This window comes from Pongo abelii, chromosome 14, assembly GCF_028885655.2.
Source record: "Pongo abelii isolate AG06213 chromosome 14, NHGRI_mPonAbe1-v2.0_pri, whole genome shotgun sequence".
NCBI lineage: Eukaryota > Metazoa > Chordata > Mammalia > Primates > Hominidae > Pongo > Pongo abelii.
This window is the reverse complement of record NC_071999.2, coordinates 46,390,430-46,413,658: the sequence shown is the minus strand read 5'-3', so window position 1 is coordinate 46,413,658 and position 23,229 is coordinate 46,390,430. Positions and strand designations below refer to the sequence as shown.

The window sequence follows — 23,229 nt, the reverse complement described above, 5'->3', positions numbered from 1 at the left end:
ATTCACAGAGTTCTGCAACCATCACCATAATCTAGTTTTATTTTATTTTATTTTTGAGACAGGATATCGCTCTGTCACCCAGCCTGGAGTACAGTGGTACCATCACAACTTACTACAGCCTTGACCTCCCGGGCTCAAGCGATTCTTCCACCTCAGCCTCCTGAGTAGCTGGGACCACAGGCATGCACCATCATGCCAGGCTGATATTTATATTTTTTGTAGAAACAGGGTTTTGCCACATTGCCCAAGCTGGTCTTGAACTCCTGGACTCAAGCCATCCACCCGACTCAGCCTCCCAAAGTGCTGGGATTACAGGCGTGAGCCACCTTGCCCAGACCATAATCTAATTTTAGAACATATTTATTCCACACAGAAGAAAGTTCGGATCATTAGTAGCTGCTCCCGATTCTTCACACCCCGTTCTATACACACACCCCTCAACTCTGAGGAATAATTAATCCACTTTTGTCTCCATAGATTTGCCTATTGCAGATATTTCATACAAATGATTCATATGATTTGTAACAGGCTTCTTTCACTTAAATAATGTTCTCAAGGTTCATCTGTATTTTAGCATGTATCAGAACTTCATTCCTTTTTATTGCCAAATAATATTCTATTATATGGATATATCACATTTTATTTATCCATCCATCAGGTGTTGGAAACTTGTATTATTTCCACTATGCGGTTATTATGAATAATGCTGCTATAAACATTTGTGTTCAAGTTTTTCTGTGGACATATGTTTCATTTCACTGAGCGCATTTACTAGGTTAAATGATCACTCTTTGACTAACATTTTGTGGAAGTGCCAAACTGTTTGTCAAAGTGGCTGCACCATTTTACATTCCCACCAGCAATGTATAAGGGTTCCAGTTCCTCCACAGCTTTGCCAATACTTATTATTTGTCTTTTTTATTGCAGCCATCCCAGTTGTTATGAGGTGGCATCTCATTGTGGTTTTCATTTATTTCCTTGAAGACTGGTGACATCAAGCATCTTTTAATATGATTATTGATTAGCCTTTTGTGTATCTATCTTCTTTGGAGAAACATCTATTCAGATCCTTTGTCCATTTGTTTTATTTTTTGTTGTTGTTGTTGTTTGTTTGTTTGTCTGTTTTTTGAGATGGAGTCTCACTCTGTCACCCAGGCTGGAGTGCAATGGCACTATCTTGGCTCACTGCAACCTCTGCCTCCCGGGTTCAAGTGATTTCTCCTGCCTCAACCTCCGGAGTAGCTGGGATTACAGATGCACGCCACCATGACCAGCTAATTTTTTGTATTTTTAGTGAAGACGGGGTTTCACCATGCTGGCCAGGCTGGTTTCGAACTCCTGACCACGTGATCCGCCCACCTCGGCCTCCCAAAGTGCTGGGATTACAGGCATGAGCCACCATGCCTGGCCTTTGAACCCATTTGTTAATTGAGTTATTTTTCTTTTTATTATTGAGTTGTAAGAATTATTTATATATTTGGAGTACAGGTCCCATATTAGATACATAGCTTTCAAATATTTTATCCCATCTTATGGGTTGTCTTTTCATTTTCTTGATGGCATCTGATAAGGTTTGGCTCTGTGTCTCCACCCAAATCTCATCTCAAATTGTAATCCCCATGCGTCAGGAGAGGGACCTGGTGGGAAGTGATTGGATCACAGTAGTGGTTTCCCCCATGCTGTTCTCATGATAATGAATGGGTTCTCACAAGATCTGATGGTTTAAAAGTGTATGGCAGTTCCCTCCTTGCTTTCTCTCTTTCTCTTTCTCTCTCTCTTTCTCCTGCTGCCACGTGAGATGTGCCTTGCTTCTCCTTTGCCTTCCCTTATGATTGTAAGTTTCCTGAGGCCTCCCCAGCTCTGCGGAACTGTGAGTCAATTAAACTGTTTTCTATATAAATTACTCAGTCTCAGGTAGTTCTTTATAGCAGTATAAGAATGGACTAAAACAGGATCATTTGCACCACAAAAGTCTTACTTTCATTTATTTATTTATTTTGAAACAGAGTCTCTCTCTGCTGCCCAGGCTGGAGTGCAGTGGTGCGATCTCGGCTCACTGCAAGCTCCGCCTTCCGAGTTCACGCCATTCTCCTGCCTCAGCCTCCCAAGTAGCCGGGACTACAGGCGCCTGCCACCACGCCCAGCTAATTTTTTGTATTTTCAGTAGAGACGGGGTTTCACTGTGTTAGCCAGGATGGAAAAGTCTTGCTTTTGATGAAATCCGATGTATACATTTTTGTTGCTTGTGCTTCATATATAAGAAACTGTTGCCTAACCCAAGTTCTCGAAATTTACTCCTATGTTTTCTTCTATGAGTCCTAATAGTTTTAGCTTATATATTTGGATCTAATTTTGAGTTAATTTTTGTGTGTGATATGAGGAAAGAATCTAACTTCATTCCTTTACATGTGGTTATCTAGTTAACCCAGTACTATTGGTTGAACTTATACTTTTATATACCTAATTTTTCCTTAATTCAACTAATCTTTTTTATGTAAGAAATATTTTGAAGAAAACTTTGTAGCACTACTATAAATGTAAATGAATATAATATGCCATAAAAAGAAGAGAATATAAATACTAAAAGACAACAACAACACTCTGGCCTGGGATGGTGGTTCATGCCTGTAATCCCAGCACTTTGGGAGACCAAGGTGGGCAGATCACTTGAGCCCAGGAGTTCAACACCAGCCTGGGCAACATGGCAAAACCCTGTCTCTACCAACAAAATACAAAAATTAGCCAGGCGTGGTGGCGTGCGCTTGTGGTCCCAGCTAATTGGGAGGTCGAAATGGGATGATTGCTTGAGACTGGGAGGTGCAGGTTGCAGTGAGAAGAACAAAAAAACCACTGTAAGATTTTAGTTAGAGTTGCAAATGTGGAAGGCCTACTTTCTTTGTTAAAAAGGGGGATCAACAACAGTTAGGGAGGCATTAGGGATATACTATCACCAAACTAAGATATTTCCAGTGAGAAGGATTGAAAGAGGGGATTAGAAAGGATGCTTGTCTCACTAAATGATTTCATGTGAATTAGGGCCAGGTCCCCATGGCACTAAGCATGGGTCCCTCCTTTTGGGAAACAATTCTCTGTAACACTGGCATGTGCACTAAAGGAAAGAGCCTGGGCTGGAGAGGGGACCCAGCATGGGTTTGAATCTCAGGCTCGCCACTTATTGTCTGAATCTAGGCAAGTTTCTCAGCCTCATTGAACCTTGTTTGCTCAGCATAGACAATTGTTTCCTAATGGGTGGTGTGAGGATTCTGTGCTACAGTAGACAGAAGGCAGGCCAACATGGGGTAAGCATATGGAAAAGTCAGTGCCCTCTGGGTGTTCTTGCTACTTCAAGAGAATCTGATGCACAAGCAGTGCTCCCCAGAATATGGATGGAGGCCTGAGCCACATAAGAATACCCTGGGGGAGATACCCCCTTCCAATTTGGTGACTACGTTGCACACAGTTTGGCAACCACTCTCATACACCTGCTGTGGGTCTCAATGGCTGTCCTGACAGATCGGCCTTGGCAAATTTTCCCAGCAGAATCTGAATCAATTCCACTCCTGAAGACACCACCTCTGACAACCACTTCCAAATTTCTCTCAAAGCTTGGAGAATTTGGTTTTATCCATAATAGGAGACAAAAGCTAAAAGCACAGAAAATCCAAACAAAAAAGCTGAAAGCATGGAAATCCAAACACATCACTAAATGATCAGCCTTCCCAGAGGCAGTATGGCGGCTTCAGCCTGTCCCACTGTCTTCCCCTCCCCAGCCTCTGCTGGTAGATACTTTCTGCAACCAAGGCCATCCTGGGCTGCAGAAAGGAGGGAATGGGAAATCCTCACCAAGAGTAATCTCCCTGAAAAACCACAAGCCCACTCATGACATGAAGAACTACTGAGCCCCTCCCATGGCCACAGTGAGGATGTTGAGGGGTATAGATGCATGAGGGGATCCAAGAAACTGCATCTAGAACCTCACTGCCTGGCAAGGGAGAGGAAGCACACATCAAGCTAAGCATTTCATGAGAGAGGCTTCCTGAGGCATGACATCTGATATGGTTTGACTCTGTGTCCCCACCCAAATCACATCTTGAATTGTACTCACATAATTTCCATGTGTTGTAGGAGGGGCCCAGAGGGAGATAATTTGAATCATGTGGGTGTTTTCCTCCATAATGTTCTCGTGGTAGTGAGCAAATCTCACGAGATCTTATGGTATTATAAGGGGTTTCTTCTTTTGTATCTTCTTCATTTTTCTCTTGCTGCTACCATGTAAGAAGTGCCTTTCACGTTCCATCATGATTCTGAGGCCTCCCCAGCCATGTGGAATTGTAAGTCTAATTAAACCTCTTTTTCTTCCCGGTTGTTATATATAAAGTCAGTGCCACAAAGAAATAGCACTCAAATATAAAATTTTCTTTTAATTCTCAGCAGGGCAAGGTACTTCTATAGAAGGATGCGCCCTTACAGATGGAGCAATGGTGAGCACACATCTGGACAAGGAAGGGGAAGGGGTTCTTATCCCTGATGCATGTGGCTTCTGCCGCTGTGTCGTTCCTCTATTGGCTAGGGTTAGACCGCACAGGCTAAACTAATTCCAGTTGGCTAATTTAAAGAGAATGACGGGGTGAGTGCTTTGGCGGGAGTCAGGGCAGCGCAGGTAGCAATTGGAATGAGTTAGGGTGGAGCTGGTGATCTGAATGAGTTAGGGTGGAGCTGGTGATAGGAATGAGTTAGGGTGGAGCAGGTGATCAGAATGAGTTAGGGTGGAGCAGGTGATCAGAATGAGTCAAGGTGGAGCAGGTGATCGGAATGAGTCAGGGTGGAGCAGGTGATCAGAATGAGTCAGGGTGGAGCAGGTAATCAAAAAAGGTTGTTTCACGAGGAAGTAGAGATGGTAAAACCCCATCTCTACTAAAAATACAAAAATTAGCTGGTAGTCCCGCTATTTGGGAGGCTGAGGCACAAGAATTGCTTGAATCTCGGAGGCAGAGGTAGCAGTGAACTGAGATCACACCACTGCACTCCAGCCTGGGCGACAGAGTGAGACTCTGTCTCAAAAAAAAAAAAAAAGAGAGAGAGACGGCTCCATAGCCCATCACCAAAGTCCCCAACCCTCTAGCTTCAAATATCTCAAATGTGGGTGTTCACCATTATAAGTATTCTGTGCTGTTCCTTCCCACCCTGACCCCTTTTCCTGTGGGAAATTAATGGAGATCTCTCATGCGTTCAGCCAAGAGTCAACATACCCATTTGCTGCTGGCAGCTGGAAATCAGCCAGGTGTGCGGTATTTATAGCACAAAACCAGCAAATTCTCCCTAGCAGGGCTTTCTCACCTCCCATCCCCTACACACCCCCAGAGTCAGTTATTAAACATTTACCAGGCTGGGCATGGTGGCTCATGCCTGTAATCCCAACACTTTAGGAGGCTGGGGCAGAAGGATTGCTTGAGCCCAGGAGTTTGAGATAAGCCTGGACAGCATAGCAAGACCCCATCTCTACAAAAAAAAATTTGTTTTAATTAGCTGAGAGTGGTGGCACGCGCCTAAAGTCTCAGCTACTCTGTAAGCTGAGGCAGGAAGATTGCTTGAGTCCAGGAGGTCGAGGCTGCAGTGAGCTAGGATCACGCCACTGTGCTCCAACCTGGGTGACAGAGCAAGACTCTGTCACAAAAAATAAAATAAAAAATTACCAGTATATGAAACTGGATCCCTTCCTTACACCTTATACAAGAATTAATTCAAGATGGATTAAAGACTTAAATTTTAGACCAAAAACCATAAAAACCCTAGAAGAAAAGCTAGCCAATACCATTCAGGACATAGGCATGGGCAAAGACTTCATGACTAAAACACTAAGAGCAATGGCAACAAAAGCCAAAATTGACAAATGGAATCTACTTAAACTAAAGAGCTTCTGCATGGCAAAAGAAACTATCAATCAGATTGAACAGGCAACCTACAGATTGGGAGAAAATTTTGCAATCTACCCATCTGACAAAGGGCTAATATCCAGAATCTATGAAGAACTTAAACAAATTTACAAGAAAAAAACAAAAAACTCCATCAAAAAGTGGGCAAAGGTTATGAACAGATGCTTTTCAAAAGAAGACATTTATGCAGCCAACAGACACATGGAAAAATGCTCACCATCACTGGTCATCAGAGAAATGCAAATCAAAACCACAATGAGATAGCATCTCACACCAGTTAGAATGGTAATCATTAAAAAGTCAGGAAACAACGGATGCTGGAGAGGATGTGGAGAAATAGGAACACTTTTACACTGTTGGTAGGAGTGTAAATTAGTTCAACCACTGTGGAAGACAGTGTGGCGATTCCTCAAGGATCTAGAATGAGAACTACCATTTGACCCAGCGATCCCATTACTGGGTATATACCCAAAGGATTATAAATCATGCTACACTAAAGACACATGCACACGTATGTTTGTTGCGGCACTATTCACAATAGCAAAGACTTGGAACCAACCCAAATGTCCATCAATGATAGACTGGATTAAGAAAATGTGGCACATATACACCATGGAATACTATGCAGTCATAAAAAAGATGAGTTCATGTCCTTTGCAGGGACATGGATGAAGCTGGAAACCATCATTCTGAGCAAATTATCACAAGGACAGGAAACCAAATACTGCATGTTCTCACTCATAAGTGGGAATTGAACAATGAGAACACATGGACACAGGGAGGGGAACATCACACACAGGGGCCTGTCGTGGGGTGGGGGCCTGGGGGAGGGATAGCATTAGGAGAAATACCTAATGTAGGTGACAGGTTGCTGGGTGCAGCAAACCAACATGGCACATGTATACCTATGTAACAAACCTGCACATTGTGCACATGTACCCTAGAACTTAAAGTATAATAATAAAAAAAATTACCAGCATATACTTCTTCTTGTATATACTTCTCTACATTTTTTCTCTACACTGCCCTTTACCATGAACATTTTACTCGTGAGAAATGCCAAGCAAAGACACTAAGTGATTATACAAGACTGAGTGTAAGTCACAGCCTCGCTCTTGTGACTTCTTTCCTCTACACCGCATGCCCTGACTTAAGCCGCCTCCCCCCACCCACACCCCTAGTTGTGATCGGCACTCCTACACTACTTCTCACCTTTCCCCTTCACCTCTTCCAACTAGATTTTTTTAATCTTTTAAAAAAATAATTTAATTTGTAATTATTATGAGTACATAATAGTTGTACATATTTATGGGGTGCATGTGATGTTTTGATACAGGCATACAATGTGTAACTAGATTTTAAGGGCAAGAAAGCACGGCACAAGAGATGAGGTAGGTACAGCTACCTACAGCTGCAGCTAGCTACCTCATCTTTTGTGCCATGCTTTCTTGCACTTAAAATCTAGTTACATATTGTACACCTGTATCAGTGCAGCAGTGGAAGTGGAGCTAGCTACACCATTTTAAAAATATACTTTTTAAAAAGTAGAGAGCAAAAGTAGCCTATGTCCTGCGGAGCCACACTTGTAATGGTCCCCATTATGAATCAGGACCCTCCAAGCTCATTTTGAGGATTTCATAGTATGTACTGAACAGGGTGAATTTGGACAGTGGTAATGACAATTCTGAAGACTAGCAGGAAATGAGAAATGAGACCGAGCGCAGTGGCTCCTGCCTGCAATCCCAGCACTTTGGGAGGCCAAGGCGGGCGGATCCCTTGAGCCCAGCCTAGGCAACATAGCAAAACCCCATCTCTACAAAAAATGAGCCAAGCATGGTGGCGTGCACCTGTGGTCCCAGCTCCTTGAGAGGCTGAGACAGAAGGACTGCTTCAGTCCAGGAGGTCGAGGCTACAGTGAGCTGTGATTGTGCCACTGCACTGCAGCCTGGGTGGCAGAAGGAGACCCTGTCTCAAATAAATAAATAAATAAATAAATAAATAAATAAATAAATAAATAAGAAAGGAAAGAAGTATTATAGTAGCAATAGATCATTTATATTTCATATTTCAAACAACAGAGACTATAGGTATGAGAGAGCAACAGACTAGATTTTTACCTATTTCCCCATATCTCTGAATCTGATTTCTTTTTTTTTATTTTCTGAGCACCTAAGTGCTATGAGAAATCTAAAGATACAAAAGCTTAGAATGCCTGGCTTGAAGTTTCCAGACTGCCTCTAGTTTTAGGTGATCAAATTTTGTGTCAAAATATGAAATATGCACATCTTTGCATTAAAATAAAATTATGGTCAGGCACAGTGGCTCACACCTGTAATCTCAGCATTTTGGGGGGCTGAGGTGGGTGGATCACTTGAGTCCATGAGTTTGAGACTAGCCTGGGCAACACAGTGAAACCTCATGTCTGTAGTCCCAGCTACTCCAGAGGCTGAGGTGGGAGGATCACCTGAGCCCAGGAAGTCGAGGCTGCAGTGAGCTGCAATCGTGCCACTGCACTCTGGCCTGGGCTACAGGAGTGAGATCCTGTCTAAAAAAGAAAGAAAGAAAGAAAAATTATGAAATGTTACCTAAGCCATTGAATTTTTATCTTTATCTTTTTATATAAACACTTACAATTTTTTTTAGAGATGGAGGTCTTGCTATGTTGCCCAGGCTGGCCTTGAACTCTTGAGCTCAAGGCTTCCTCTCACCTCAGTCTCCTGAGTAGCTGGGACTACAGGTATACACTACCGCACCCAGCTTAAACATTCATGATTTTTCATATGCTTTTTGAGGTTTAGTCTGGCTCTTTGGTCTTTGGTTCAGGAAACACTGTCAGGGGTCTTTGGGGCTGTGGGAGGACCCATCTGGAGCCTCTGATTGCAACATCCAGCCCATAAACAAATTGCTTATAAGATGCAATTGCCTCCTTGGGCTCAGAAGGTTCTAACCAGCTACCTTTCAAATAAATAAATAAATAAATAAATAAATAAAAATTTTTAAAAAGAGGCTCAAATGCTTACTAAACTAAGGAGAACAGCTCCTAAGTACAGAGTGCTGCCAGATGGACTACAATCAGACCAAATTCTAACTGCATCACCCAGGAGACACAGTAGATAAATGACTTGCCCAAAGTTATCCAACTTGAAGGGCAGCACCAAACCCATCTTACTCCAAAACCCATGTTCTTTCCTCCATGCCCTAGTCTCAGATCATGTGCTGGGAAGAGATTCAAGAACTAGGAAGATGCTGCTTTCAAATACAGCAGTGAACGGTCTCCCTTGATCCTCCCGCTACTAACCCCCAACCCAACACAGCCTCTCCACCCTCTGCAAGCTCTTCATCTCCTATCTTGTCACCTCCCAGAGAAGAGAGTCTCAGTCCCAGCTGCACATTAGAATCCCGGAGGAGCTTTAAACACAAACTACACCCAGGTCCCACCCTGGTCAGATCAATTGAATCAGAATATCTGGAGGGAGAGTCCTGAGCATGATGTATATTTTTTAACTCACTTCAAGAGATTAGAATGTGCAGCCAGCATGGAGAATCACTGTCCCAGAGCCAAACATTTGTTCTCTGCCAGGGCCACACTGGTTTTTAAAAGAAATGTCATTGCCCAGTTTCTATCCCAGGCCAAGTAAATCCAAACCTCTGATCATCATCTTTTAGAGTATTTCTCTCTACAGTTTAATGTAGGGTGTTGGTAGAATTGCCAGACTTTGTAAACCTGTTTTCTTTAGTTGGCTTATGGAATATAGTTAGACCATTACTACACACTGATAATTAAGAAAAAAAAAATAATCTCTGTGAAGGGCCCGGTTATGGGTTTCTTAAGCTCCCGGAGATGTTCTCACAGCATTCAGTTTCCTTCCAGGTATTAGAGCCCTGGAGGCCTCAGAGGTCCCAGGAGAGGGGCTAGCCACGGAGTTCCTATTGTCTAAAATAATAATAATAACTCAAGGAACAATGGAAAGCCACCTTGATCTGTAGAATCCATTAGGATCCCAAGTCCTTGTAGGATGCCAGAGCCCTGGCAAGGTGAGGTGGAGATACAAAAAGAATAATAACAATGATGATGGCAATTGAAGTGCTTTACATACGTTTAGTCCTCACTGCAGTCCTATGAAGAAGGTACCAATGCCCTATTTTGTAGATAAGGAAACTGAGGCATAGAGATGTTAGAGGCGTTTGAACCAGAGCGACTCCATCTTGAGCAGGGGCTGGGTAAAATAAGGCTAAGAGCTGCTGGGCTGCATTCCCAACCAGTTTGGCATTCTGAGTCACAGGATGAGATTGGAGGTTGGCACAAGATACAAGTCATAAAGACCTTGCTGATAAAACAGGTTGCAGTAAAGAAGCCAGCTAAGACCCACCAAAACCAAGATAGTGACGAGACTGAACTCTGGTCATCCTCACTGCTACACTCCCACCAGCACCATGACAGTTTACAAATGCCATGGCAACATCAGGAAGTTACCCTATATAGTCTGAAAAAGGGAGGCATGAATAATTCACCCCTTGTTTAGCATATAATCAAGAAATAACTATAAAAATGGGCAACCAGGATCTCTCAGGTCTCCTCTATCTATGGAGTAGCCATTCTCTATTTCTTTACTTTCTTAATAAACTTGCTTTCACTTTACTCTGTGGACTTTCCTCAAATTCTTTCTTGTGGAAGATCCAAGAACCCTCTCTTGCGGTCTGGACCCGGAACCCTTTCCGGTAACAGAGAGATTCACTAACATGCCAAAATCACACCTCTGCTAAGTGGCAGAAAAGGAATCCAAAGCCAGGCAGTGTCGCTCACCCTGGCTCAAGGAGCTTACAGTCCAGTCGCAGTGATAAGACATGAATCCAGATAATGCCCCAGCAAGTTAGTGTGCGGGAAATGGGGTATATAAGTGCTGTAAGGTAGCTCAACACATATGTGAAACAGATTAACTCCATCAGAGGCAGCAGACCAGCCTTGAAGGTTTAATGCAGTGGTCCTCAATCTCTGCTCCTGGAGGGTCTGGGAAGGTTTTCAGCTAGATACAAATGTTTGCCAGTGAAATGGAATAATGGCAGCCTTACTCTATTGGTGGGAAATAAGCAACTAATGATGTTTTTTTCCATTTCGACTTTTTCTGCCACAAAATATTCCTGAAGCTTTTATTCCTGCTACAATGTATGTGCTCATAAATGAGGGGAGAAAAAAGTACAAATTAATATTACTGGAAGTCACCAACAGACAATCTTGCTTAGTTCTCTTGTTTGTTGTCAATGGTTGCCATTTCACATTATGTAGATAAGGTAGTTATCATTTTTTCTTTTTTAAAAAAACTTCTTTTTTATTTCCCTGTTTGGAAAATACAGTTATCATTTCTGCTAACGAAATGACGCCTCTTGTAAGTAGAGATAAACAGGGGAAACCTAGAACCCCCATGTGCAGGATAACTGTTGGAAGCTAAATTCACATATACAGGGTTGCCATATTCTTCTATGTGGAACAAGTCACACTGCTGCATTAAAAGGCTTGGTTCCCGTTTGTCCCATATTCAAAACTCCCATTGTCTAAACACAGGAGCCCAGGATGAGGGCTGAGATGACTAAACGGTGCCCAGAACCATGACTGGTCCTACTCCTTCAGTTAGGAGATGGCTGCTCAGGCGTAACTCTCGGGGATTGTGATTTTGTGAAATATAAATATAAATAGTGTTCTTTGTTCCGTTTCCTGGCACACAGTCCCTAAAACTCTTGAAATCTCTGAAGTGTTGTGTCAGTGTCTTCTTTATGCTAATGAGATGTCTGGTGGGTGGGGAACGCTGGTTATCAGCCATGTGATTAGAGGGCTGGAACTTTCAGCCACCCTCCACCTCCAGGGATGGGGGAGGACTGAAGATTGAGTTAATCGGTAATGCCAAGGATGTGATCAATGATGCCTAGTAAAGCAGCCTCCAAAAAACCTAAAATGACAGGGTTTGGAGAGCTCTCAGGTTGCTGAACACTTGGAAGTGTTGAGTGAGGCACCCAGAGATGACAGGGAAACTCATGCTCCTTCCCGCACAATTCACTCTGTGCATCTCTTCATCTGTATCTTTTGTAATATCCTTTATGATAAATGGGAAATATAACTGTTTCCCTGAGTTCTGTAAGCCATTCAAGCAAATGATGGAACCCAAAGAAGGAGTCATGGGAAGCCGTGATTTATAGCTGGTCGGTCAGAAGGAGCAGAGGCCCGGACTTGCGACCGGCATCTGAAGAGGGGGCGGTCTTGTGGGACTGAGCCCTTCACCTGCGGGGTCGGATGCTGACTTCAGGTAAACAGTGTCAGGATTCAGTTGAATTGTAGGACACCCAGCTGGTGTTGGAGAATTGGTTCGTGTGTGGAAAACACCTGCACATCTGGTCACAGGACTGTTCTGTGTTGGCTCAGTGAACTATGGCAGGGCAGGGACTTGTGGGGTAACCAAAATGGGTCTGACACAGTCTTTGACTCTCAGAGCCTTCTGGTTTGTGGGTCCAGAATCATGGGATGCTGTTACCTAGATAACCCTCCTCACGCTACAGGCGAGGAACAGGGGGCCAGGGAGGGCGTGACTTGCCTGCGACCAGTCCCCGTTCTTTCCGCTCTTGTATCAGGGCCCTCTCCCACACAAAACTGCACTCAGACACATTGGCCAGATCATGGGCTTTACACATAGCAAAGGCTGTATCTGGGATTTTTAACCTCTGCAGAAGGCAATGATCAGGACATATTGGATCAGAAATCTATATATTACACAAGAAGGAAATACAGACACTTCCAACACACGGCAACAATCTCATTTCCCTGAGACAATTAAAACAAAAAACAACTCTAGCCAATGTACGGTCCTTCTTTTCATTCTCAAGAAATCAGAAAAGTAAAATTTGAATTGGAAAGCTTGCCCTCCAGTGGAGAAATAATGAATTAACCACACACTTCAAAGTTTCAGAAAAACAATTACCATATGCTAACCAAGTGTTAACTGGAAAATAAAAAAAGTATAAATAAAAGCCAAGGAAAGAATATGAGTACCTGCTGTGAGCTTAGCCTGGACCCTGCCTTTAGAGAATCTCTTTTTGAGAACATGATGGCTGCCTGTGACCCCCGCCACGGCCGATACCTCACCTTGGCTGCTGTCTTCCATGGTCGGATGTCCATGAAGGAGGTCGATGAGCAGATGCTTAATGTGCAGAACAAGAACAGCAGCTACTTTGTGGAATGGATCCCCAACAACATCAAGACAGCTGTCTGTGACATCCCACCTCGCGGCCTCAAGATGGCAGTCATCTTCATCGGCAATAGCACGGCCATCCAGGAGCTCTTCAAGCGCATCTCAGAGCAGTTCACTGCCATGTTCTGCCGGAAGGCCTTCCTCCACTGGTACACAGGCGAGGGCATGGACGAGATGGAGTTCACCGAGGCTGAGAGCAACGTGAACGAGCTTGTCTCTGAGTATCAGCAGTACCAGCATGCCACTGCAGAAGAGGAGGAGGATTTCAGTGAGGAGGCTGAAGAGGAGGCCTAAGACAGAGCCCCCATCACCTCAGGCTTCTCAGTTCCCTTAGCCGTCTTACTCAACTGCCCCTTTCCTCTCCCTCAGAATTTGTGTTTGCTGCCTCTATCTTGTTTTTTGTTTTTTCTTCTGGGGGGGTCTAGAACAGTGCCTGGCACATAGTAGGCGCTCAATAAATACTTGTTTGTTGAATATCTCCTCTCTCTTTCCACTCTGGGAAACCTAGGTTTCTGCCATTCTGGGTGACCCTGTATTTCCTTCTGGTGCCCATTCCTTCCATCTGTCCAGTTAATATTTCCCTCTTAAAAATCTCCAAGAAGCTGGGTCTCATCCAGATGCCATTTAGAACAAACCAGGTGCTGAAAACCCATGTAGATAATGGCCACCATCCTAAGCCCAAAGTAGAAAATGGTAGAAAGTAGTGGGTAGAAGACTCTATATAAAGAAGGGGATGTGATTTTCCATTCTAAAAGTTTTGGAGAGGGAAATCCAGGCTATTAAAGTCACTAATTTCCAAGTATGTCCATTTCCCATCCCAGCTTCAAGAGAGGTGTCAGCAGTATTATCTCCACTTTCAATCTCCCTCCAAGCTCTACTCTTTGGAGGGGTCTGTCCCACTCTGTCAAGTGGAATCCTTCCCTTTCCAACTCTACCTCCCTCACTCAAGCTCCTTTCCCCTGATCAGAGAAAGGGATCAAGGAGGCGGGGGAAAGAGTCCAGCCTTGGTCCCTAAGCCTCCAGAAATGTCCTCTTAATCCCCACTTTTTCTTACCCCCTAAAAAGAATGAACATCCCTGACTGTGGAATGGTGTATACTGCCACATCAGTGTTTGAGTCAATCCCCAGAGGACAGGGGAACCCTCCTCCATCTTTTTCGCAACATCTCATTTCTTCCTTTTGCTGTTGCTTCCTCCCCCACACACACTTGGTTTTGTTCTATCCTACATTTGAGATTTCTATTTTGTGTTGAACTTGCTGCTTTTTTTCATATTGAAAAGATGACATCGCCCCAAGAGCCAAAAATAAATGGGAATTGAAAAAAAAAAAAGAGAACCTCTTGTTGAAGAAACAAGACTTTAAACACACACAAGGCCAGGAAAATGAGTAAGACACAGCATGATTACTGAGCATCTGACAGACAGGAAGGAACACTCAATTCAAAATTAGAAGGAGTGAGTTTGGATCCTGCTTTGTACTAAGAAACTGTGTGGCCCTGAGAGAAGCTTACATCCTATCAGCTGAGTGTCATGGAAAATGGGGATGATAATACGACCTCTTTCACAGGGCAATGGTGAAGGCAAATGAGAGATCAGAGAAAATACTCAGTGAGTGTGAGTGTTCATCAATGACATTTATGAATATTTATTTTGCGCTGAGCTCTGTGATTCATACTCAAGATAGACATGGTTGGAGACTTTACAGAACTTACAATCAAGCTAAGTAAGTGGTCATCACAGGGCACCCAAATAGCAGGCAACTGCTAGCCCACATAAGTCCTTGCAAGATTTGAAAACAAACTGCAAAACGATGCCCTTTCTGAACATGCTTAAAATGCTCATGGAAAGAAACCAGTAGAGAGGAAGAGACTGAAATGGTACAGGACGTGATCAAGCCAAGTAAGTACCCTAAGACCTGAGGGAAAGAAATTCAGAACACAGGGAAAATTACCCTTTTGGGGAAGAAAAATGTGACAAGATGAAAGGAGGAAAAAATTCTGCAATCGGAAATAAGTTTATAGATTTAGTACAAGGAAGATTAAGAATTTGTATCTGATGGCTTCTATTTTTTGTTTAAATGGGAAGTAAGGTTATAATTTCCTTATCAATTACCCAGTCTGTGGTATTCCATCACAGCAACAAAAGAACAGACTACAACAGATGGAGATGAAAAGTATTGATACCAGGGAGATCAAGAAACTGAGAGGCCAGAGTGTTGAGTGGGTGCACTAAATAGTTGCTGAAACCACCTGGAATTTCAGCATGATTGGAGAGAAGGGAAAGTCTGTGAGTCAGAGAGGTGTATAAATGACAGCAACAAAGAGGTGTCAAGAGTAGAGCCCAATAGCATTATCCTCAAAGGAGCATGGATTTGTTTGTACAATGGTGGAAGAGTGATGGGCTAGAAATGGTGGAGAGTGAAATGCTCTGAATGCTCTTTCCAGGGAGATGGTGAGAGAATCAACAGTCTCCACTTGAAAGGGCTGCATAATGGATAGAGATCTGTTACAATTTTCAGTTAAAATTAAAAGATAAGGGGAAATGGTGAAGGCAGAGAAAGAAGATGTATGGAACTGTGAAAACATAGATTTAGTACAAGGAAGATTAAGAATGTGCATCTGCCAAAGCCATGCAGTAGAATATTTTTAGAGGGTAAATTGCAAAGAACACAAGGAAAGAGTATGGGGCTGACCTAAGGAAGAGAAAACAACAGATGGGGATGAGAGGATGGGAGAGGAAAGAGAACCAGAGAGCGCTTACGCCTTGAGTGGAACTCAGAGATGGTTACAGGTCTGCCAGAAGTATGAGTCCCTACAGATCCCTGGTGGATTAGGAATAGGGGGTAGAGGATAAGGGATAGGGGAGTAGTCCTGAATAAGCTACGGGGTGGGTTGATCATATGGCTGTAGGTTCACAGGCTCCCAGAGGCTGGGATTGAGCCAAAGCCAATATATGATCCCATTCAGGGGCTATGAAGCCACTTTAGCTACTTTACGATAAAGAACTTTCACTTATCACAACGGCTATCCTAAAGATATAAAGTCACAAAGTGCTGCTAAAATATTAACAGACACCTGTGTTCTAGAACTAACATCTACACATTCTGGGAAAGAAGAAAGGGCTAGTAGCCTTTTCCTACCATCAGGGATTAAAGTAATTTTCTTTAACAAGCTGTTAACCAAATCTATTAATGAGACTATCCTCAATAGAAAAACTCAGATCTCATGACTATCCTCTCAGAGAACAGGAGCCAGGAGGCACTGAAATCCATTGTAATTCTTATACTAAGCTTCTTAGTTACTTAAATTTACTGTCCAAATGTTTTCATTCTACTGCCTATTAAGGAACTTAAAAAGACACACTGCAGGCCAGGCGTGGTGGCTTATGCCTGTAATCCCAGCACTTTGGGAGGCCCAGGAGGGAGGATCACGAGGTCAGGAGATCAAGACCATCCTGGCTAACACAGTGAAACCCCGTTTCTGCTAAAAAATACAAAAAAATTAGCCGGGCATGGTGGTGGGTGCCTGTAGTCCCAGCTACTCGGGAGGCTGAGGCAGGAGAATGGCGTGAACCTGGGAGGCGGAGCTTGCAGTGAACTGAGACCGTGCCACTGCACTCCAGCCTGGGCGACAGAGCAAGACTCCGTCACAAAAAAAAAAAAAGACACATTGCAATAGTAGATATGGAAACAACCCAAGTGTGCATCAACAGATAAATGAATGAAGAATATGTGGCATATATATCAATGGAATATCAGCCTTAAAAAAGAGTGAAATCCTGCCATTTATGCCAACATGGATGAATATGGAGGACATTATTCTAAGTGAAATAAGTCAGTCACAGGACAAATTCTACATAATTCCACTTACATGATGTTATCTGTAATAGTCAAGCTCATAGAAGCAGAGAATACAATGGTTGCCAGGGGTTGGGAGTGGGGGAAGTGGGGAGTTGTTCAATGGGTTAAAGTTTCATTTATGCTATTGATGAATAAATTTGAGAGATCTGCTGAAAAACATAGTGCCTACAGTGAACAATACTATATTATGCACTTCAAATTTTTTAAGTGTTAAGAACACTTCATGTTGTGTTGTTACCACAACGAAAAGGACACAAGGGAACTTTGGGAGGTGCTGCATGTGTCTATTTCTTTGACTGTGGTGATGGCATCGCAGTGTTTGCATATGTCCAAACTTAACAAATTGCATACACTTAATACGTGCAGTTATTTGAATATGAATTATACCTCAATAAAGCTGTAAAAAAAAAGTGACACATTGCCACCAGGTCACCTATTCTCATCTCAAGACCTTTGCCCCTCCTAGTCCTTCTGGAACACTCTTCCCCTAAATATCTGATCTGCAAAGCTGGCTTCATTTAGATATCTGTTCAAATTTCATTTCATTAGACAGGCCTTTTTGGACCATCCTACTGAAAAACAGTAAATTCTTTCAATCACTCTATTTTGTGTAGAGGTTTTAGTATTTTATTATTTTTATTTTTAATTATGATTAAACAGATGGGGTCTTTTTAGATTTGAACTGTTGGGGCTCAAGCGATCCTCCCCCATCAGCCTCCTGAGTAGCTGGGACTCCAGGTGCGTGTGCCCACATCCAGCTTGTGTAGACTTCTATATAAATACTAGCTCAAGCTAATTGTACTGTCTTCAGCAACTCTACTCTCTGCTTCGTTGTTGTCTGCTTTATCTTTCAGTTGAGAGGGAAAGGGGCGTATTAAGATCCTCAACTACATTGTTGGCATTTCTATTTTTGTCTTCAGTTGTCTGTTTTTGCTTGATATACTTAACTTTGTGAAACATGGTCTCATTCTGTCACCCAGGTTGGAGTGCAGTGGCACGATCACAACTCACTGCAGTTTCAACTTTGTGAGCTCAAGTGATCCTCCAATCTCAGCCTCCCAAGTAGCTGGGAGTACAGGCATGAGCTACCGTGCTCAGCTAATTTTTATTTTTTGTAGAGACAGGATCTTGGTATGTTGCCCAGGCTGGTGCTTGATATACTTTGAGGCTGCAAGTGCATGTAAGTTAATGATGGTTTGTATCTTTTGGTTTTTGTTGTATTTTTTAAAACCAAAGTATAATGTGTCATATTTTGCATTAAATTCTATTTGGACTATTACCTCAGCTTTATTCTAGTTCGTATCAGCCTTGTGTTGCCACCCTTTTATTTCAATTTTTGCTTTCAAGTATGCATCTTGTAAAGAATTTTTAATACAGCTTGAGGAATCTTAACTGGCTAACGTCTAATTAACATTTATTGTAACTAGTGCTACATCAGAATTTTTGCCATCTTATTTTCTAATTGTTGTATTTAACATTGCTCCAAAAGTATTTTCCATGAAGATCTTGGTATGTCAAATCTTCTGAGACTTATATGCATAAGAGTATTTTTAACGTGCTGTCACAGTCTACAGCTAATTTAATTGGATTTAAATCTTATTTTTCTTCAATGCTTTTTAAAAACCTTCCATTTTCTTTTCTTTTTTTCTTTTGAGATGTATTTTCACTCTTGTTGTCCAGGCTGAGTGCAATAGTGCAATCTCGGCTCACTGCAACCTCCGCCTTCCGGGTTCAAGCGATTTTCCTGCCTCAGCCTCCCGAGTAGCTGGGATTACAGGCATGTGCCACCATGCCTGGCTAATTTTTTGTATTTTCAGTAGAAATGGGGTTTCTCCATGTTGGTCAGGCTGGTCTCAAACTCCCAACCTCAGGTGATCTGCTGGCCTCAGCCTCCCAAAGTGCTGGGATTAGAAGTGTGAGCCACCGCTCCCAGCCTGAAACCTTCCATTTCCTTACGTTCAATGCTTTAGATAAATCTCATGTCACTGATTCTCTTAGAGAGTAATCTTCTGTTACATTTTTAGACGGTTGATATTCTTGAATTTCACTATAACCACATTACTATCTATACTCATACTCTGCTTATCTTCACAGAAATGATTACTGCTTGATATTATATATTTGTTTCCCTCTCACCCAACTGGAATATAAACCCCAGGAGAATAAGGGCCTAATTTTGTTCATTACTGTATCTGTCATACCTAGAACAATGTCTGAAATATAAGTACTCAACAAATACAGACTGAGTGAATGATTCTTTCCCTCTTATCACAATAGAATGTGAGCAATTCCAGTGATTTTGTCAAATTTTTCACTGTTATCCTCGACATATAGGAAACCACCTGGCATGTAAAAGGCACTCAGCAAAACACCTGTAATCCTTATCATATAGAAAAGTACCTGGCACATGAAAGATACTTTGTTAGGATGAACATACTGAATAAAAGGAGAGTTCTATAACCTAGCAAAAGTGTGAAGATGCTTGGATTAAAATATATACATAAAATTCATCCTGGCTTTAGGCAGGAAAAAAATGGAATTCACAGGTTATTTCTAATATTTCACTTTGCACAAACTTTTGTAGCTTTAGGGCCCACAAACTACAGCCTAGCCTGAAAGTCAAATCTGGCCCATACCTTATGTTTCTAAATGAAATTTTATTGGTAAACAGTCATACCCATTAGTTCTGGCTAGGCTGCTTTTACAACAGCAGAGTTGAATTGTGACAGAGACCAGCATGAGAGCTTCAAAGCCTACATATTTACTGCCTGGTCTCTTACTGAAAGTCTGCTGGCCCTTGTTCTAGCTAACAACTCAATCCAAGATCTACTATGGTTCTTGACTCTGTAGACTCTTGCCCATTAAATTCACTCAGTTCCTCAAAAACAAATCACAGGAAACCTGAAGCCAAATTCTTAAATTATTACCCTATGCCTGGAATCTTTGTGCCTTCTCCTATCTGTTCTGGTAAACTTGACTGGATCACCTGTAACAAACTTTTGTTTTTCTCGTGAGACTAAAGACTTCTCTAAGTGTCTGGCTTTCAGATGCTTCTCCTTTGGGGTTGGCCTATTCTCCTTTAACTTTCTGGAGACTAAAAAGGCCTCTCCCAAGGTTGGGGGAATGGTAAAGGTACAGGGTGGAGAGACACGACACAACCCGCCTTCCTTATCCTAACGAAGATTCCTGCCCATGTCCCAGGTCTAGGATGTTTATTTTATACTGGAAGTGGAATGCAGACAGGAAGGAGAATGGAACCAGTATATACTGACCAATACACTACTGTTTTCACTAATTTCAGTGTCCCTTTACCTTGCCTCCCATACATGTACCTCAAATTTTATTACTCACATCTCAACTGCATCTGCCCCAGAACTCTCAAACTCTAAATGACTCCAGTAAAATACTTTTTAAAAGGCTGTTGCTGAAAGCACAATTTCCACATTATGAGTGGCATATTTTATGCAAATGTCATTTTGCTGAAAGTAACATGAATTATGTATGTGTCAGGATACTTCATGACAAAGATGAACTACAGATGTTCCTCGACTTATGCTAGGGTTATGTCTCAATAAACCTGTTGTGAGTTGACAATTTCATAAATCAAAAATGCATTTAATATACCTAACCTGCTGAACATCATAGCTTAGCCTCGCCTACCTTAAATGTGCTTACAACACTTACATTAGCCTACAATTGGGCAAAATCTTCTAACACAAAGCCTATTTTATAATAAAATATTGAGTATCTTATGTAAAAGTACTGTATTGTACATCTTAGTCCAGGAAAAGACCAAAATCCAATACTCGAAGTACAGTTTCTACTAAAGCATATCACTTTCGCACCATGGTAGAGTTGAAAAATCCTAACTCAAACTATCCTAAGCCAGTGATCATCTGTAGTTACAAAATTATTAAAATACTAAAAGACAAGCTACTGCAGCACAAAAATATACTTTGTAGGTGGTTACGGAGAATTACATTTTTATAAAACTTGAAAAGATTAAGGTGATTAAGTTTTTACTTCCTCAAAGAACATTTTGCAGAAAATACTGGTAGTGTAAAACAGTAACAAAACACAAACATAAATAAGCAACTGTGTACAAAATAATTTATTATAGCATTATCTACGTTGGCATTATTTTACAGTGAGTTTTTCCCGTCTCAATAAGTATGAATCTAAATACATTAGGGTGAAAAGAAAATGTGTGTCTAAATAAAATCTCCCTTTTTGAATGTATATTTGTCTTAATAAAGGGAAGCATTAATATTACAGACATATTTACAAGGTTCTGAACATGAATGATTCCATTACTGTTTTCTGTACAAGATAGAACAAAAAGCTACCCACCCGCCCCCCAAAAAATACTGTTTAACAACACTATGTTTTAAGAGTTAAACTAACGAGTTTCAAATCTCATTTTGCTGAGATACAAAAATGCATTTAATGGTCAATGCATGGCTATAAGAATAACAATGTTTCATTTTAATTTGTTTTCTGCCCTATAATGCTCCCTTGAAGCACACCTCAGTATAAGCTACTTCTTAACACTCGAAGTAACTTAGTTAAGAAAGCATTAATTCTTGCCTGTGGGCTTTTAAGACTGGGAGAGAGAGATATGCAACAATTTTACCAGTGAATTTCCATGACTGACAGGCAAACCAGCCTTCACATTCTGAAATCATCTACATAAAACTAGAGTACCCTTATTCAACCAGAAAATATCATTTTCATGAATACTACAAAGGAAACAGTAAACCATGAAATATTACAATGAAAAAAGGAGGAATTAAATTTTAAAATAAACTTCAATATCTGCCAAGAGGAATTCCTTTTTTTCGAGATGGAGTCTTGCTCTGTCGCCCAGGCTGGAGTGCAGTGGCGTGATCCCGGCTCACTGCAACCTCCACCTCCCAGCCTCAGCTCCTGAGTAGCTGGGATTACAGGTGCATGCCATCACGTCTGGCTAATTTTTGTATTTTCAGTAGAGAAGGGGTTTCACCATGTTGGCCAGGCTGATCTCGATCTCTTGACCTCAGGTGATCCGCCAGTCTGGGCCTCCCAAAGTGCTGGGATTACAGGTGTGAGCCACCACGCCCAGCCTCCATATTGTTTTTAACATATAGTTAACACTTTAAAACTGATGTGCTTTAATTAAAAAGCAAGCAAATAAACAATAAAACAAACAGACAAGGAATCAAAGCACAGATCCTGAAATCAGAATCTAAAGAAAATAATACAGTGGGGTTGTATACAACTTAGCTTAGTAAGAAACTGTAATTATACAGAAGCAATAGGAGCTACCACAAAACTATAAGAATAAACAGGTAATTTTAACAGATGGTTATGTAAACTGGCAGGTCAGGTAAAGAACAAAATAAGCTTACAGAATATGCCATTTAAAAATCCTAACCAAATATTTCATTTCATACGTATATTAAAATGCACCCTGGAAAAGAAACCCTGATCTCAATTCAGCTTTGAGTCTATAGGAGTCTACTTTCTAGAAGATTTCAAATTTCATTTGCCAAGACATCATAATTAGCTGTATGGTTCAGTGCCACATTAGGATTGTCGACTTCATTCACAGCAGGCAAGAAGGCAGATGTAAAAGGAAGCAGGTTATGACAGGCCATCCTATATTCTTCATATTGGGAACTACAGTTCCCAAAGCCGCCATCAAGCAGTGCTTCAGAAACCTTTATTAATGTCTAGTGAAACAAAACGAAAACACAAATTATTTAAAAATAATAAGCTCGCAGTTAATAACCACTTTAATCAAAAGATGCAATGTGTTAATCAAATTGAGAAAGCTGCCTCGGTCTAAAATAACGCCTTACAATCTACACAGTAAGCAATCACCTCAAAAAAGGCACATTAAAAAATCAACCCCGAAAAAGGCAGTAAAATTCTAATAACTGAAAAAGAGAACATTTTAAAACTGTGATCACTAAAAATCAAAGTGTCCTTTACTAACAATAGCCCACATTTACTGAGTACCTAACAACGTGCCAGGCACTAAGCACTTCACGTTTTATTATTTCAGTTAACTCTCACATGGATTCTGTGAGCGCAGTAGTATTTTCATCCTCATCTTAAAAATGAGGAAAAAGAAGCTAAGAGACATAACTTGCCTAAAGTTACATATCTCATAATTGATAGAGGTGGGATTAACATCCAGGCGTAATTCTGAAGGCCTATTT

At 41.6% G+C, this 23,229-nt stretch overlaps 2 protein-coding genes across 4 annotated transcripts in view; one reads left to right on the top strand and one right to left on the bottom strand.

Annotated features, from left to right (window-relative positions):
* Nucleotides 1–13,015: 13,015 nt before the first annotated feature.
* Nucleotides 13,016–13,642, top strand: LOC100436557 (tubulin beta chain). The gene has a single exon (XM_002824215.6). The coding sequence runs from the start codon at nucleotides 13,022–13,024 to the stop codon at nucleotides 13,460–13,462; it is 441 nt and encodes a 146-aa protein (XP_002824261.4). The 5' UTR covers nucleotides 13,016–13,021; the 3' UTR covers nucleotides 13,463–13,642.
* Nucleotides 13,643–21,122: 7,480 nt separating this feature from the next.
* The window catches only part of NAA16 (N-alpha-acetyltransferase 16, NatA auxiliary subunit), a 66,702-nt gene continuing 64,595 nt past the window's right edge, over nucleotides 21,123–23,229 (bottom strand). For all 3 annotated transcript variants that reach the window (XM_024231076.3, XM_054528940.2, XM_054528941.2), the window contains one exon: nucleotides 21,123–22,737. In XM_024231076.3, coding sequence (XP_024086844.1) covers nucleotides 22,540–22,737 — 198 coding nt within the window. In that variant the 3' untranslated portion in view covers nucleotides 21,123–22,539. The remainder of the gene's footprint in view (nucleotides 22,738–23,229) is intronic.

Coding starts and splice junctions, on each gene's coding strand:
- LOC100436557 (XM_002824215.6), top strand. CDS start 13,022: ATGATGGCTGCCTGTGACCCCCGCCACGGCCGATACCTCACCTTGGCT.